This window comes from Amphibalanus amphitrite, unplaced genomic scaffold, assembly GCF_019059575.1.
Source record: "Amphibalanus amphitrite isolate SeventyFive unplaced genomic scaffold, NRLGWU_Aamphi_draft 000362F_arrow, whole genome shotgun sequence".
In the NCBI taxonomy this organism is placed as follows: domain Eukaryota; kingdom Metazoa; phylum Arthropoda; class Thecostraca; order Balanomorpha; family Balanidae; genus Amphibalanus; species Amphibalanus amphitrite.
In genome coordinates this window covers 398,089-409,816 of record NW_024881856.1, presented here as the reverse complement: position 1 = coordinate 409,816, position 11,728 = coordinate 398,089, and the positions used below count along the sequence as shown (strand labels likewise).

Genomic DNA, 11,728 nt, shown 5'->3' with positions numbered 1-11,728 from the left:
GCTAATTCTTTTACGGTGAGAAAGGCTACTTAAACCCCTGCCCATAGATGGCGCTAGTTAACGCCTGGAAGATATGCTGTACCGTATTACACATTGCTGACTCACTGCGGCTGAGGGTGAGAAGAGTCACTTTAATACCTGACCATAGATGGCGCTACTAGTGCCGCCTGGAAGCTATGCTGTACAGCATTACCCAAGCCAACTCACTTCGCGCGGTCAGTAGATGCCTGCTGAGAATTGTATGCCGATGGACGGGAGGAGGGCGATGGGGTTGTGCGCAAGCACTGAACCTGATTCTCGGAATGCCCGCAGCTATCAAATGCACATCCCGTATAAGTAGCCACAAACGATCCATAAATGGACGCTAAACGGACGACCATCATTCTAAATTATCTCTACCGGCTCTTCGATATCGATCCCCTGTCCGCCCCAGCTCCACCGGTAACGACCGCCAGCCCTTCGTTCCTCCCCGGGCGCCCATTTCCACCCACTTAACTACCTCCGTCCACCTGCCAGACGTGACTCTCATCCGGAGCTGTTTTCCACAGCCTCCGGCGCCAGTCTTGTGACGTAGGTACACGGTGGCACAGCAGTCACGTGAGCGATTTCACCCGTGCTCCCGTTGGGTCAATTCGGCTCAAAAGGACGACGTCGTCACGCGGCTATTTTGGGACAAAACAGCCGCCAAGTTTCTTATCAACCGGAACAGGCCATCTGGTGTGAAAACAACGCAGGGCGTAGCAACGCAGACATGCTATAAGTCGGTATAAGTCCGTATAGCTTGAAGCCCAAAGGATAAAAAGTGACTGTGCAGTGAAGTTTATTAAAACGATGCAGAACTGACCTACCTGTTGCTTGAGCTGCTGGATAAAAAGTTTCGTAAGCGTCCACATGTGAACCGTTCATGAAGCCTTTCCGGGAACTATGAAAAGTTGGAGCTGTTATGTTGACCAGGTATACTAACTAGCAGTGTGAACGAGCTTACTATTATCATCAAACTTTGGGACCATCCAATTTACCTACTTTTTGAATAGCTAGCAGAATAGAAATGGGAGCCTCATATACAGAAAGATCACCAATCATATTGAAATGAACAAACTGATACTGTTAACTTCTTCATTTGCCACATGAGTGACAAGATCAAAATGCTCCAACTGAAGTGAAGTACATAATTGTTCGATTGCATGCGTGTTCTAGTATTAACTACTAGTACGGGTTACCAGTTGACGTCAATACGAGTAAATTAATGTCCGGTTGCCTTGAAACTTAGCACGAGCTATCCGTTTTGTATCCGACTGCAATAACAAATTCGCACGATGGCCCGGTGTCGATCATACGTCATTATCTTTTTGTTGAAGCCTAAATACCCCCGTTGGATATTAGTACTGCGTAGCGCTCGAGATCAACAGTCGCGGAGAGTGGGCGTCCGGCGCGGAGCGTGGGTGTCCGGCGTGGACAGTTGGTGTTCACTGGGTGTCCGTCGAGGGTGCGTGGGTGTCCACTGTCCACTGGTCTCGGGCGCGGAGCGTGGGTGTCCGGCGTGGACAGTTGGTGTCCACTGGGTGTGTGACTGGTGGGGCGTGGGTGTCTAGCGCGGGAGTGGGTGGCCGCGCCTCCCCTGCGCAGCTCTCTGGCCGACGGTGACCTGGTGGATGCCGCAGCGTCCTCGGTCAGTCGCCGATCGCATCTCGCCGACTGCGAGTCTCTCCCCGCGGCTGGCCGCCCCTCTTCACAGCACCATCAGGTGGGTCCGGGGATTTCAGCATGGCCTTCCTCGCTTATGGTCCATCTATAGTTCTGGCTGGACGGACTCTAGGAAACTAACAAACCATTTGAGGCATTTGCAAACTCCGTGGTTGCGTGATGCTGCGGAAGTAAAAGGTCAACATTCTAGCATGACGCTTTTTATTTGTGAACTTGTAGTCAAACATGCACCTACTGACGTCACAATCGATTGAACTGTGCTGCACTAGAGCTAAAAATATATTGTACATGTGTACATTGAAAGCAAATGTGCTTTGTTAACATTCCGTACCCCATAAGCATGCCTACATCGCAATAGTTTGGCTTAAGTCAACATACGTGACGATAGCCCGTAGACGATGAAGAATAGACAGAGGCTCATCCATTCAACTACCGAGTGTTTAACTGACGCATTAGACACGCACGATCGGCCCCATCATGATCACGTGCGTTATGAATAGACCGCACACATGCAACGGCAGTGCGATGAAAAGCGGCACACAATTACAACTCAGACTCATGTTGGAATGCAAATGGATTCATGAACAGGAACATGTGTCCGCTGCGTCTTCTTTTAGAGTCAAATAGCTTGTGAGAGGAAGCATATTAAAAAGCGTTCAGGGAAGTCCTGTTTAACATTCATGCGTGAGTTACCAAGCCTGTTTAAATTGGCACTGAAGCCTGAATGTCAGGAGGGCAAGTGTTACATATTACTGAAATTGTTATGATGAGCCAAATTATTTTCTGCCATGTTCGACTAGCCATGACAATTTTAGTTTAATGTCACGCAAAGCGCATTTTTGATACCACATTACATAAAATTGATGCAGCGGAGTGTATGAAATGGTTCGTGTCAAAACGAGAGAAGATTCTGTAAAGCTTTCCTTTTCAATCAACGCGTGTTATAACTTATAAGTTGTGGCAAGTTCATCGATATTAGTCCTTACTGGTCCTTACTGCCAAAGCCATCAATTGAAAACTTATCAAACGGAAACGGGTTTATGCGAAGGCAGATGCATTGCATAGTTATATCCTTATTCTAACCGTCGTAAATGACAAAGGTACCTACATTTTTACACAAAAGCAGTTCTACGGAATACATTCTTATATGCAACTTCGTATTGATCAAGCATTATTGACGAAGTGTCATCAGTAAATGCCGGTCATCTCGCTTCTTTAACAACGCATAATTCATAAACCCCCGGTCCAGAAACTCGTCATGGGAGTGATTAAATGGACTCTTTAAAAACGAGCCTCCCCGCGTACGTACGGCTCTCGCGAGATTAAACGGTAGGTTTTGCACTTTTACATTTCCGGTTATATCTCAGAAACTAATCGATCTACGATGAAGCCATTTTAGACGATCATGGCCGGCTTGTGAACCAACAAGTCGATCGCATCTTCAACACTTAAAAGCTTAACCCGCGCCGGGCCGGTGCTCTGAGATTCCGCGCCGGGCCGCGGGGGGGTGTTTGAACACCCCCCCTTCTAACTCGGCTCCTGGGCCACGTAGCGACACGCGGTAAGCGACAATCGAAAGAACGTCAAAAATAAGGACGAAAACACTTCGGCCATTTTTTGGGTCAGGTCAAAGGTCAGGTCACCAGAGGTCACCAAAGGTAAAATGTTGACTATTTCAACATTTTGGAAACTGCCAACGGCTATCTCGGGAACCGATAGAGCTACAGCGCCGCAAAAAAGCGCATTCGATAGCCCTTTTACAGACCTCTCTGAATAATGTTCTCAGATTTGACCTCAGGTCAACAGTTTAGCCTCCAGAGGGCAAAAACTCCAAAAATAGCCGGTTTTACGAAAAACGTTTTTTCGGCAATAACTTTTGACTCAAAAGAGCTATGACATTACTTTTGCCAGCATCGTGTTCCTCTCGTCGAGACGCGTCGAATGAACTATAATTTGACCTTGAAAGGTCAACTTGAAAATTTGACCTCAGGTCAAGGTCATGACCTGACCGGAAAAGGTCATGTTGCATATCAGTCGATCCGCAACGTCGAGCCAAACACATCTATGGCGTTTTCAGCGCTCTAGCGCTCCTCTATCAGAAGTTATCATCGAAAAACTGTTAGATTCTGTTCGTGACCTGAGATGACCTCGTGGACATAACGAGGGGTCACAGTTGCCATTTTCTGGTTCAGTGTGTCTATTTTACCTACATCTCGATGTTTGAGAGTGTCTAGAATAGCGTTCATGCAAAACAGACGCTTTTCGATTTTCTCCCATTGACTTATAATGGAGAGGCCGCAAAATTGACCTGACCTTAGGTCACCGATATCAAAATTCCGAGATATACATTTTATAGATAGTGTTGCTCTAATCAATCGCTGAAAGTTTCAAGGCAATCGTTCAGTCGGTGTAGATATGACGAGCATTCTTATTTTTTCTGAGGTGAGGTCACTTGGCGTGACCTGGTGACCTGACCTAAGGTGACCTGGGTCTGAAATTTTCACAACATGTGCGGAAAAGATGCACAAACAGGTGTGCCAAAAACGGCGGCGCGGAGCGCCGCCGTTTTTGAGATATCTGCGAAAAACCGCAAGGGGGGTGTTCAAACACCCCCCGGCCCGGCGCGGGTTAAGACGACGAAGAGATAGCCTGAAGTACACTAAATTTTCTAGGTGCAAAACCTACCGCTAAAACCCGCGAGACCTGTACATTTTGGACGCATATGTACAATTATTGTTCGTTATGAACATACATGAATCTTTATGAAAGCAGTAAGCACTCAACATATAGAGTTCATTGATTCGGGTTTTGATGGTGTTCCCTCACATGTCCCTCCCATGCTCAGAACCCACGCACTGGTTACAGGATGTCGGGTCGAGCCCAGCTGTGCGACGTCTGCCTGCTGCTGGCGGTCGCCGCCGTTCTGGTGCAGTGTTCCAGCGCCTTCAGTGGCCTCACCGGTATCCGACGGAGCCCTGACTACTTCAACGACTACTACAGACGCATCGTCAAAAAACGGGTGCGTCAGCGCAGCAGTGACAGAAAACGGGCGTGTTAGCGTGCAGCAGGGCTAAATGACCGTGGGATGCATCAGGACGGAAAGGTCCATAATTGTTGCATACCTTCGAACGAAGACTGTAAAGATGACACCACACCACTCTGCCGTGTGTTTCAGTTCGATGAGGACCGGCCCTATTATAGATGGACTCCGCAGATGTTCCAGAGATACGCGGGCACCTTCAAACGGGTATGGAACGTAAACAATCGCCGGATTTTTGTCACGCACTCACAAGTATGTACATCACAATAGCAAAATAATGTGATCAAGAGGCCCTATAACGATCTTGAACGGTCTAGACACCTGTATTTACCTTGTAGAGTTGCGCTTTTCAGTACATCCCCGAGTCGGGTTCTATGCAGCTATATGTTATTTTTTGTATGTCTTTGTTTGTCTTTCCCAAAGTCTGACTTTGCAGTCCGCACCTGTGTTTATTGGTGTTTCAGTTCACCCTGAGTCGGGGTCGCTGCAGTTGTGTTTTTATGTTAGCTGTGTTTGTCTGTAATGATGCCTGCATGTCTGTGTTTCAGTCGATACCCGAGTCGAAGTCTGAGGTGTTTGGATGCCAGTGTTTGTGTGTTTCAATCGATCCCCGACTCGGAGTCGCTGTAGCTGTATTTTCATGTTTGTGTTTCAGTCCATCCCCGAGTCGGAGTCTCTGCAGCTGTGTTTGTGTGTATGTTTTTCATTCGATCCCCGTCTCGGAGTCTCTGAAGTGTTTGTATGCCTGTTTGTGTGTTTCAGTCGATCCCCGACTCGGAGTCGCTGGAGCTGTGCGTGCCTCCGACCGAGTCCTGCGAGCCCGGTCTGCGGAGCACCGCCTGCTGTGGCGAGCTGCAGTGTCTGCCCGACACCGAGGGATTCAGCTGCCAGTCGCCCACCGCTCAGTCGGAGGCAGATATCCGGTCAGTTACTCAGCAGTTCCACAATAGTTGACACCTTGCCCAATGCCCATTGCCCACATTGTCCACACTGAGGGATTCAGCTGCTAGTTGGCATCTGCGCAGTCGGAGGCAGACATCCGGTAAATTTCACAACATTCCGCATTAGCTAGAGGCTCAGCAGCAGCTTCTCATTAGCTTCACTCATCACATACATTTATTAAGGGGAAACAGGACAAATCCGACGGAGGTATTTGATGTTACACAAATTGTCTGCTATGTGGTACCGGTCATCAACTATTTTTGAAATGCCATGTATGTCAAACTACGGGGACTTCTTGGGTTTTGTCATGTTTTGATGCCTCCGTGTCTTGCCGATTTGAACGCTCTGTCACATTCTGTGTGACCGGTTTTTCTCACTTTCCGTCAGTGTTTCGGGCGACTCGGAGTCTGAGGAGTCAGAGTCGGACGACTCGCCAGCCGGCGCCGATCTGAGTCGACCCGCCTGGCTCGGCCGGGCGCCGATACCGTTTCCGGTACGCGATTGGTAGTAAGGTCAAAGGTGGCAATGAATACCTACCAATCCCGACAAAAGGAGAGCACTGAACAGTGAGCAGCAGTCAGCACTTCAGCCCGTCGTCGGACAAGGTACCTCCCGACTCATTTGGATTCTCAGACGCGATGGAGCCGCTCTGTAAGATTGTCTGAGAACGCAGAGAGAATAGGATGGAGATTTGGTGTACATTAAGCACTTGTCATGAAGGTGACAGCGAGAGGTGTATGTAATGTAATAAGTAATACGTGAGTTATGTTTGCCGATGTATTGTTTGGAGCTCGAATGTTCATCATCAGCTTCGCTAGTCTCAATATAATCGAAAGATCTGTTTGGGAGTGGAAGCTCGCCACTATATTTAAAAACCGTTGCTACCGGTGTGAATATGCTATTGTTGTACAATAACAACGTGAGATCACGTGAGAATGCGTTGGATTGGACGTTGTCACATGATCACTTAATCGAGACTGTATACACACGTGTCAGTTCTGAGATGACCAAACTGAGCCATTTCACACTCAGTTTTTTTTTATTTAGACTCTAAGCAAACAAGACATTAATTACATATTATGCATCGCACTTGGTTTACAAAAAGATGCGCACTAGACATGGACTTTGTTTAGCTCCAATGCTGTCTATGTATAGGAGTGCTATGAATGTGCAATACGATACTGTGTATTTCTTACACCATGACCACTGTGTGTCTGTCACACTGTGGTTGTGTGTTTACGATTATATGTACTGAGCAAATATATGTGTTAATGTGCAATTTTATTGCAAATGCAGGGCCGTTTCTATCTATTGCATACAAGGTTGCTTGTATACCAGGAACCTATGTATACCAGACCTATGTATACCAGGAACTTTTCTTGAAAAGAAAGATTTACAAATAGATAAACAATTCAGAGAAAGCCGACGGAAATTCCGTGGTGCATGGCTCATGAATATTAGAACGCCTGAATAAAACACCGCAGTCGAAGTACATTTTAAAACAATTGAATAGTTGACACACAGCGCAGCGTGCAACCCACTTTGCAACCGCAAAATGCTAGCAACCTGCAATAACATTGAAGTTGGAACAATGTTCTAGCAGTTCTATGGCAACTTCCTCGAATTAAGGTAATTTCATGCCACCATATTACTTTTAAGTGGCGATTGACCCACTAGCTCCCACGTGCAAATGCACTAGTTCCTAGCTTTTTCACGCCACTTCACGAGTGCACGCCACATTAGCGTGCATTCTTTTCTGCTCGATCTGCGACCGACTACGGCCATTCAGCGGGGCTCACACCTACGGAGTGAATGCATCGACACGACAAGCAGCTCGTCAGGGCTGCGGCGGCGTGGTCGAACTATCGGCTGCTGTTTGGTTACCTGTCTGTTGACACCGTAACCAAGGCGCCGGTGGAGGAGCGGCACCGTCTGAGGGCCGCTGCTGCTGGAGGTCGCTGCAGTGGACGAACGGGACGCCCTGTGACCGGTGACCTGGGCCGGGCCGGGATGGCCACCGCAGCCCCGCCGCCTGTGCCGCTGGTGCTCGTCGCCTTCTCCTGTCTGCCCCACTCGGCTGAGGCGGCGAGCGACACGACAGGGGTGCTGAGTGAGTTGGGAGTGACCTGGGTCACCGCGCTGAATGAGTTAGGGATGCCCTGGACGACCTGAGTGAGTGAAGAGTAGCCTGGGCTACTCCTATGGTTGATGGAGGAATGACCTAGTTCACTTCTCTGAGTGACAGAGGAATGACAGGATATCTGGATCCCTGGACACTCCACGGTGACAGTCATAGAATCAGCAGCTGTCAGCTCAAAATTTGGAACCGGAACGCCCAACTGGGAGACTCGGTAGGATCGGCATTCAGTAGCTACTTGTCATTGTCATTTTCACTGGAAGACGCACACTCATGATCAGAACTACTGCATGACACAATGGCGTACCGGCCGGTAGGTCGTATACAAAAGGAAATTCGCTCGGAAGTGGGTGAACGTGCGGGACGGCAGTCACGTCAGTCAGACTCACCACCTGTAGCGCTACGAACCGGTTCCACTGCGTGGATATCGCCTGTTCTCGCTAAGCTTCTTCTGATGATAGTGTTTAACCTTGTGGCCATTCGCTCACAAAATGTAGGCAAATTCTTTATGTAAGACAATGATTTACACTATCCTGGATTGCAAGAGTAGCCGTGAAGAGCTAAACAATGCGCTTCTCGCCAAAGCAATCAAATTCTGATAGCTATTGAGGATCAAATAGCGACTGAACGCAGACCAGTGGAATAGAGCTAGTTTACATTTTAGCAGAGTTGCGTCATATAAAGCGTCTTTGAATAATTAGCCTTTCTATCTGCAGTTAATGTGTGATGATTTTACTACTCTTATGCTATACTCGTAATGTAACAAGCCTGCTGTTGTGTATCATAAAAAAATACACAACAATAGTCACGGGTTAGAGACGTAAACTTGATTCATCGCCCATAGACACGTCACAGCCTGTATGCCCTGATGAAGCGTAAATATTCTGCATGTACCTAGCTCTAATGGTCATAATAATTAACGTGCGAGCGAACGCAGCAAGCGAACGCGATAATATACATATAGGGTGAGCAAAATTTCAGCATAATCGTCTCGCCCCGTGATGCTTTTTTAATACCTCATATTTCGGCTGCCACTCAACCGAACGACAAGCGGTTTGCTGCATTAGATAGCTCCCTCTCTTCAACTGAAGATGCGACTACTTTTGATATGTGTGGATGAGTCACAGTGCGTTTCTCGTAATTGTTTCGTTTACCCGCTTACATGCCGCAAGCGAACCCGTGTTCAAAATAACGCTCGCTCGTGCGTCTGTCGAACCAAAGGGCGTCATCCTGGTAGAAATTAGAGCACTCGGGAACTGAACCACATACGAAATGTGACATAGTGATGTCTATTCACTGTTCGATTCATTGGCATCAATAGCAAGCACGCAAGGGATGTCTAGGTGCTCCGTCTGGGGCCAGGGTCTGACGTCACGGGTTGGTGTATCCGCCGTTGTACGCCGTAAGTGTGCCGTGCTTTTTCAGTGGTGGTTGCGATCGTACTTGGGTGCTCCGTGATCGTGCTGGGGTGTGCGGTGGTCGGGTTAATAAGTGTGCTTGTGTTTTTCTTTTCAGCGGTAGATGCAACCGTGCTGTGGTGCTCGGTAGTCCGGTTGATTAGTCAGCGTCCCGTGTTGTTTTCAGCGGTAGTTGCGATCGTGCTGGGGTGCTCGATGGTCCGGTTAGTCAGTGTGCCGTATTGTTTTCAGCGCAGTGGTCGCGATCGTGCTGACTGGTCGGGTTTACAGTAAGCACACTGTGTCACGTTTTTCAGCGGTGGTTGCGATCGTACTGGGGTGCTCCGTGGTCGCCGGAGGCTTGGCCGTCATCGGATGGTATTGCTGGAAACAAAACAGAAGAGAGCCCTCCGTGCAGCCCAAGCCCAAGCCGCCGCCGCCTCCCAAACCAGGTCAGGCTCACACCAGTGTCACTGCCACGAACGGCCACTGAGCAGTTATGTGTCTGTGAACGGGCGCTGCTACAACAATAAAGGGAGACATTCAGTGAAGATCGAAGCTTTGAACATTTTAAAATGTCTCTTGCTTCACTTTTTCAATGGATTGCAAAGTTCGGCCGTTCCTAAAACTTTTAAATTGGGTATATTTCGTGTCTTAGTAAGCATTGAGCGCTTTTTGGAAATTCAGCTAAATCTTTTAATGATCTGCTGTCCAGACGCCCACGAAATGAGCGTGCCATCTCAAGCCTTGAGGCAACTCTGACTATGGAAAAACGTACACTTAAAACTGAAACGCATTGCAAAGCTTTTTCCACCGCTGCCAATCTCCCTATATTTCATTCATTTGGTTTTGTTTCAACAATTGGTCGATAGGCAGCTATAGGTACGCCACGTTATTGAAAGAATATCAGACCCATTGACCTATAATTAGTATGACCTATACTTATTTTAGGTCAATGATCAGACCCCTCTGGGTGTATTAGTAAGAAGAGACAAAGCACCACTACATGCAGCGGACGATCCGACTTTGAACCGTCTTCTGTCGCGCTGTATCGTGGACCGACCGCGGCTGTAGTGTATCGCGACTGTGCCGCAGTACCGGCATGTACTGCGGCACAGCCTATGCGCCAGTACCGCCTAGTCGGCCGCGCGTTGAAGTCTCTCTGCCTTTCACAGCTAACTCGCCACTACCACCTGCCAACCCGCCAATGATGCTGGTCGCGCAGTCACCGATGCCAGGAATGCAGGGAATCATGATACCCGCCGGAGGTGAGTTTCAGAAGAGCATGCTTCAGCTTAACGTTTTCATTTCTTCTATAGCAGCACTCTGGACAGTGCATTCCTATTAACGGCGAAACTAATGCGCGAAGGAAGGAAAAAGAGAAGTGTTTCACGCGTGCAATCGCAATGTGAGGGTAAGTTGGACTGCCTGAGCTCCAGACACGCTCACAGCATCACGCGCTACCTATGTGTATTGCGTTTATCGTTTCAGCGATGTACTGCGATGTGCCACAGGTATGATGATGGGATATCCGGCGGGGATGTCGCCGTCGCCCGGTACCGCCCTGTACCAAGTACCGGTACAGCAGCAACCATCGCCGTCGGCTCCCCCCGACAACACGTCGGTGGAGGACCTTGAGGGCAATAATGCCGGCAAGTAGACACTGGTGCGCATCGGTGACCACTCGGGAATGAGCTGCCTGGCGGCATAAGGACAGGTCAGACCGGGAAACAGTCGGCAGTCGAGGAGCTTCAGTGAAAATCGACAAGTGTCTTAGTGTGAACTGTGATTGGCAATATCCTGGGTGTGGTGGCTACATAAAAGAGGAAATCGCGGAGGAGTGTCGTCGTCTTGCAGCTGTAAGGGGAATACTACATATGTGATATAGGACTGTGCTACGAGAATAACATTGCCACCTTGTGACTGTTGTGTAGGGAAACCCGAGTAACATTTTTAACAACAGTTACCAATGAAAACTATAAATCAAATTTATATCGAAATGAAAGAAGTTATGTTGGAATAAAACGGCAGCGCTTCATAAACTTGTTCACGGTGATTGGAATAATGAAAAATCGGACAATACCTATTGCCTAATAAAGGTCCGTTTTCTTATTGCGACTGTTGTGCAGGAAAAAATCACTCATTGAGTCACCATACTCAATGACATAAAAACATCCAAATTACTCTGTGTTAGTGAAAGCTAAGTTTGTGATGATCAATTTGCGACAGCAAGCTCAAACTGATGCTAAAGGCCGCCCCACACTGGAACTCGCATGCGGGTTGCGAGTTTTTAGGTTTTCGGGTTTCTTCAAAATTAAATAATACAATCTAAGCTGAGTGACCCACACTACCATCTAACAAGCGAGTCTGCATGTTTTAGCTTGCGAGACACCTTGCATCGCATTCCAAAAGTTGATTTTGAGTCAACTTTCGATTTTCCTCGCTGCGAGGTCTGCGAGTTCTGCGAGGTTTGCGGGTTTTTCGTTGGAGTCGAATTTTGGTTTGTTG

The 11,728-nt window shown here is 48.1% G+C and overlaps 2 protein-coding genes across 2 annotated transcripts; both read left to right on the top strand.

The window, feature by feature from the left end:
- The first annotated feature begins 1,552 nt into the window (after nucleotides 1-1,552).
- LOC122389558 lies at nucleotides 1,553-6,943 on the top strand. Its single transcript, XM_043381711.1, has 5 exons — nucleotides 1,553-1,744; nucleotides 4,570-4,723; nucleotides 4,880-4,951; nucleotides 5,507-5,667; nucleotides 6,074-6,943. Exons 1-5 carry the CDS (start codon nucleotides 1,653-1,655, stop codon nucleotides 6,192-6,194), a joined length of 600 nt encoding a protein of 199 aa, XP_043237646.1. The 5' UTR covers nucleotides 1,553-1,652; the 3' UTR covers nucleotides 6,195-6,943.
- A 721-nt stretch (nucleotides 6,944-7,664) lies between these two features.
- On the top strand, nucleotides 7,665-11,277 carry LOC122389556 (vegetative cell wall protein gp1-like). The gene is made up of 4 exons (XM_043381710.1): nucleotides 7,665-7,796; nucleotides 9,538-9,672; nucleotides 10,396-10,488; nucleotides 10,735-11,277. Exons 1-4 carry the CDS (start codon nucleotides 7,697-7,699, stop codon nucleotides 10,878-10,880), a joined length of 474 nt encoding a protein of 157 aa, XP_043237645.1. The 5' UTR covers nucleotides 7,665-7,696; the 3' UTR covers nucleotides 10,881-11,277.
- Nucleotides 11,278-11,728: the final 451 nt, after the last annotated feature.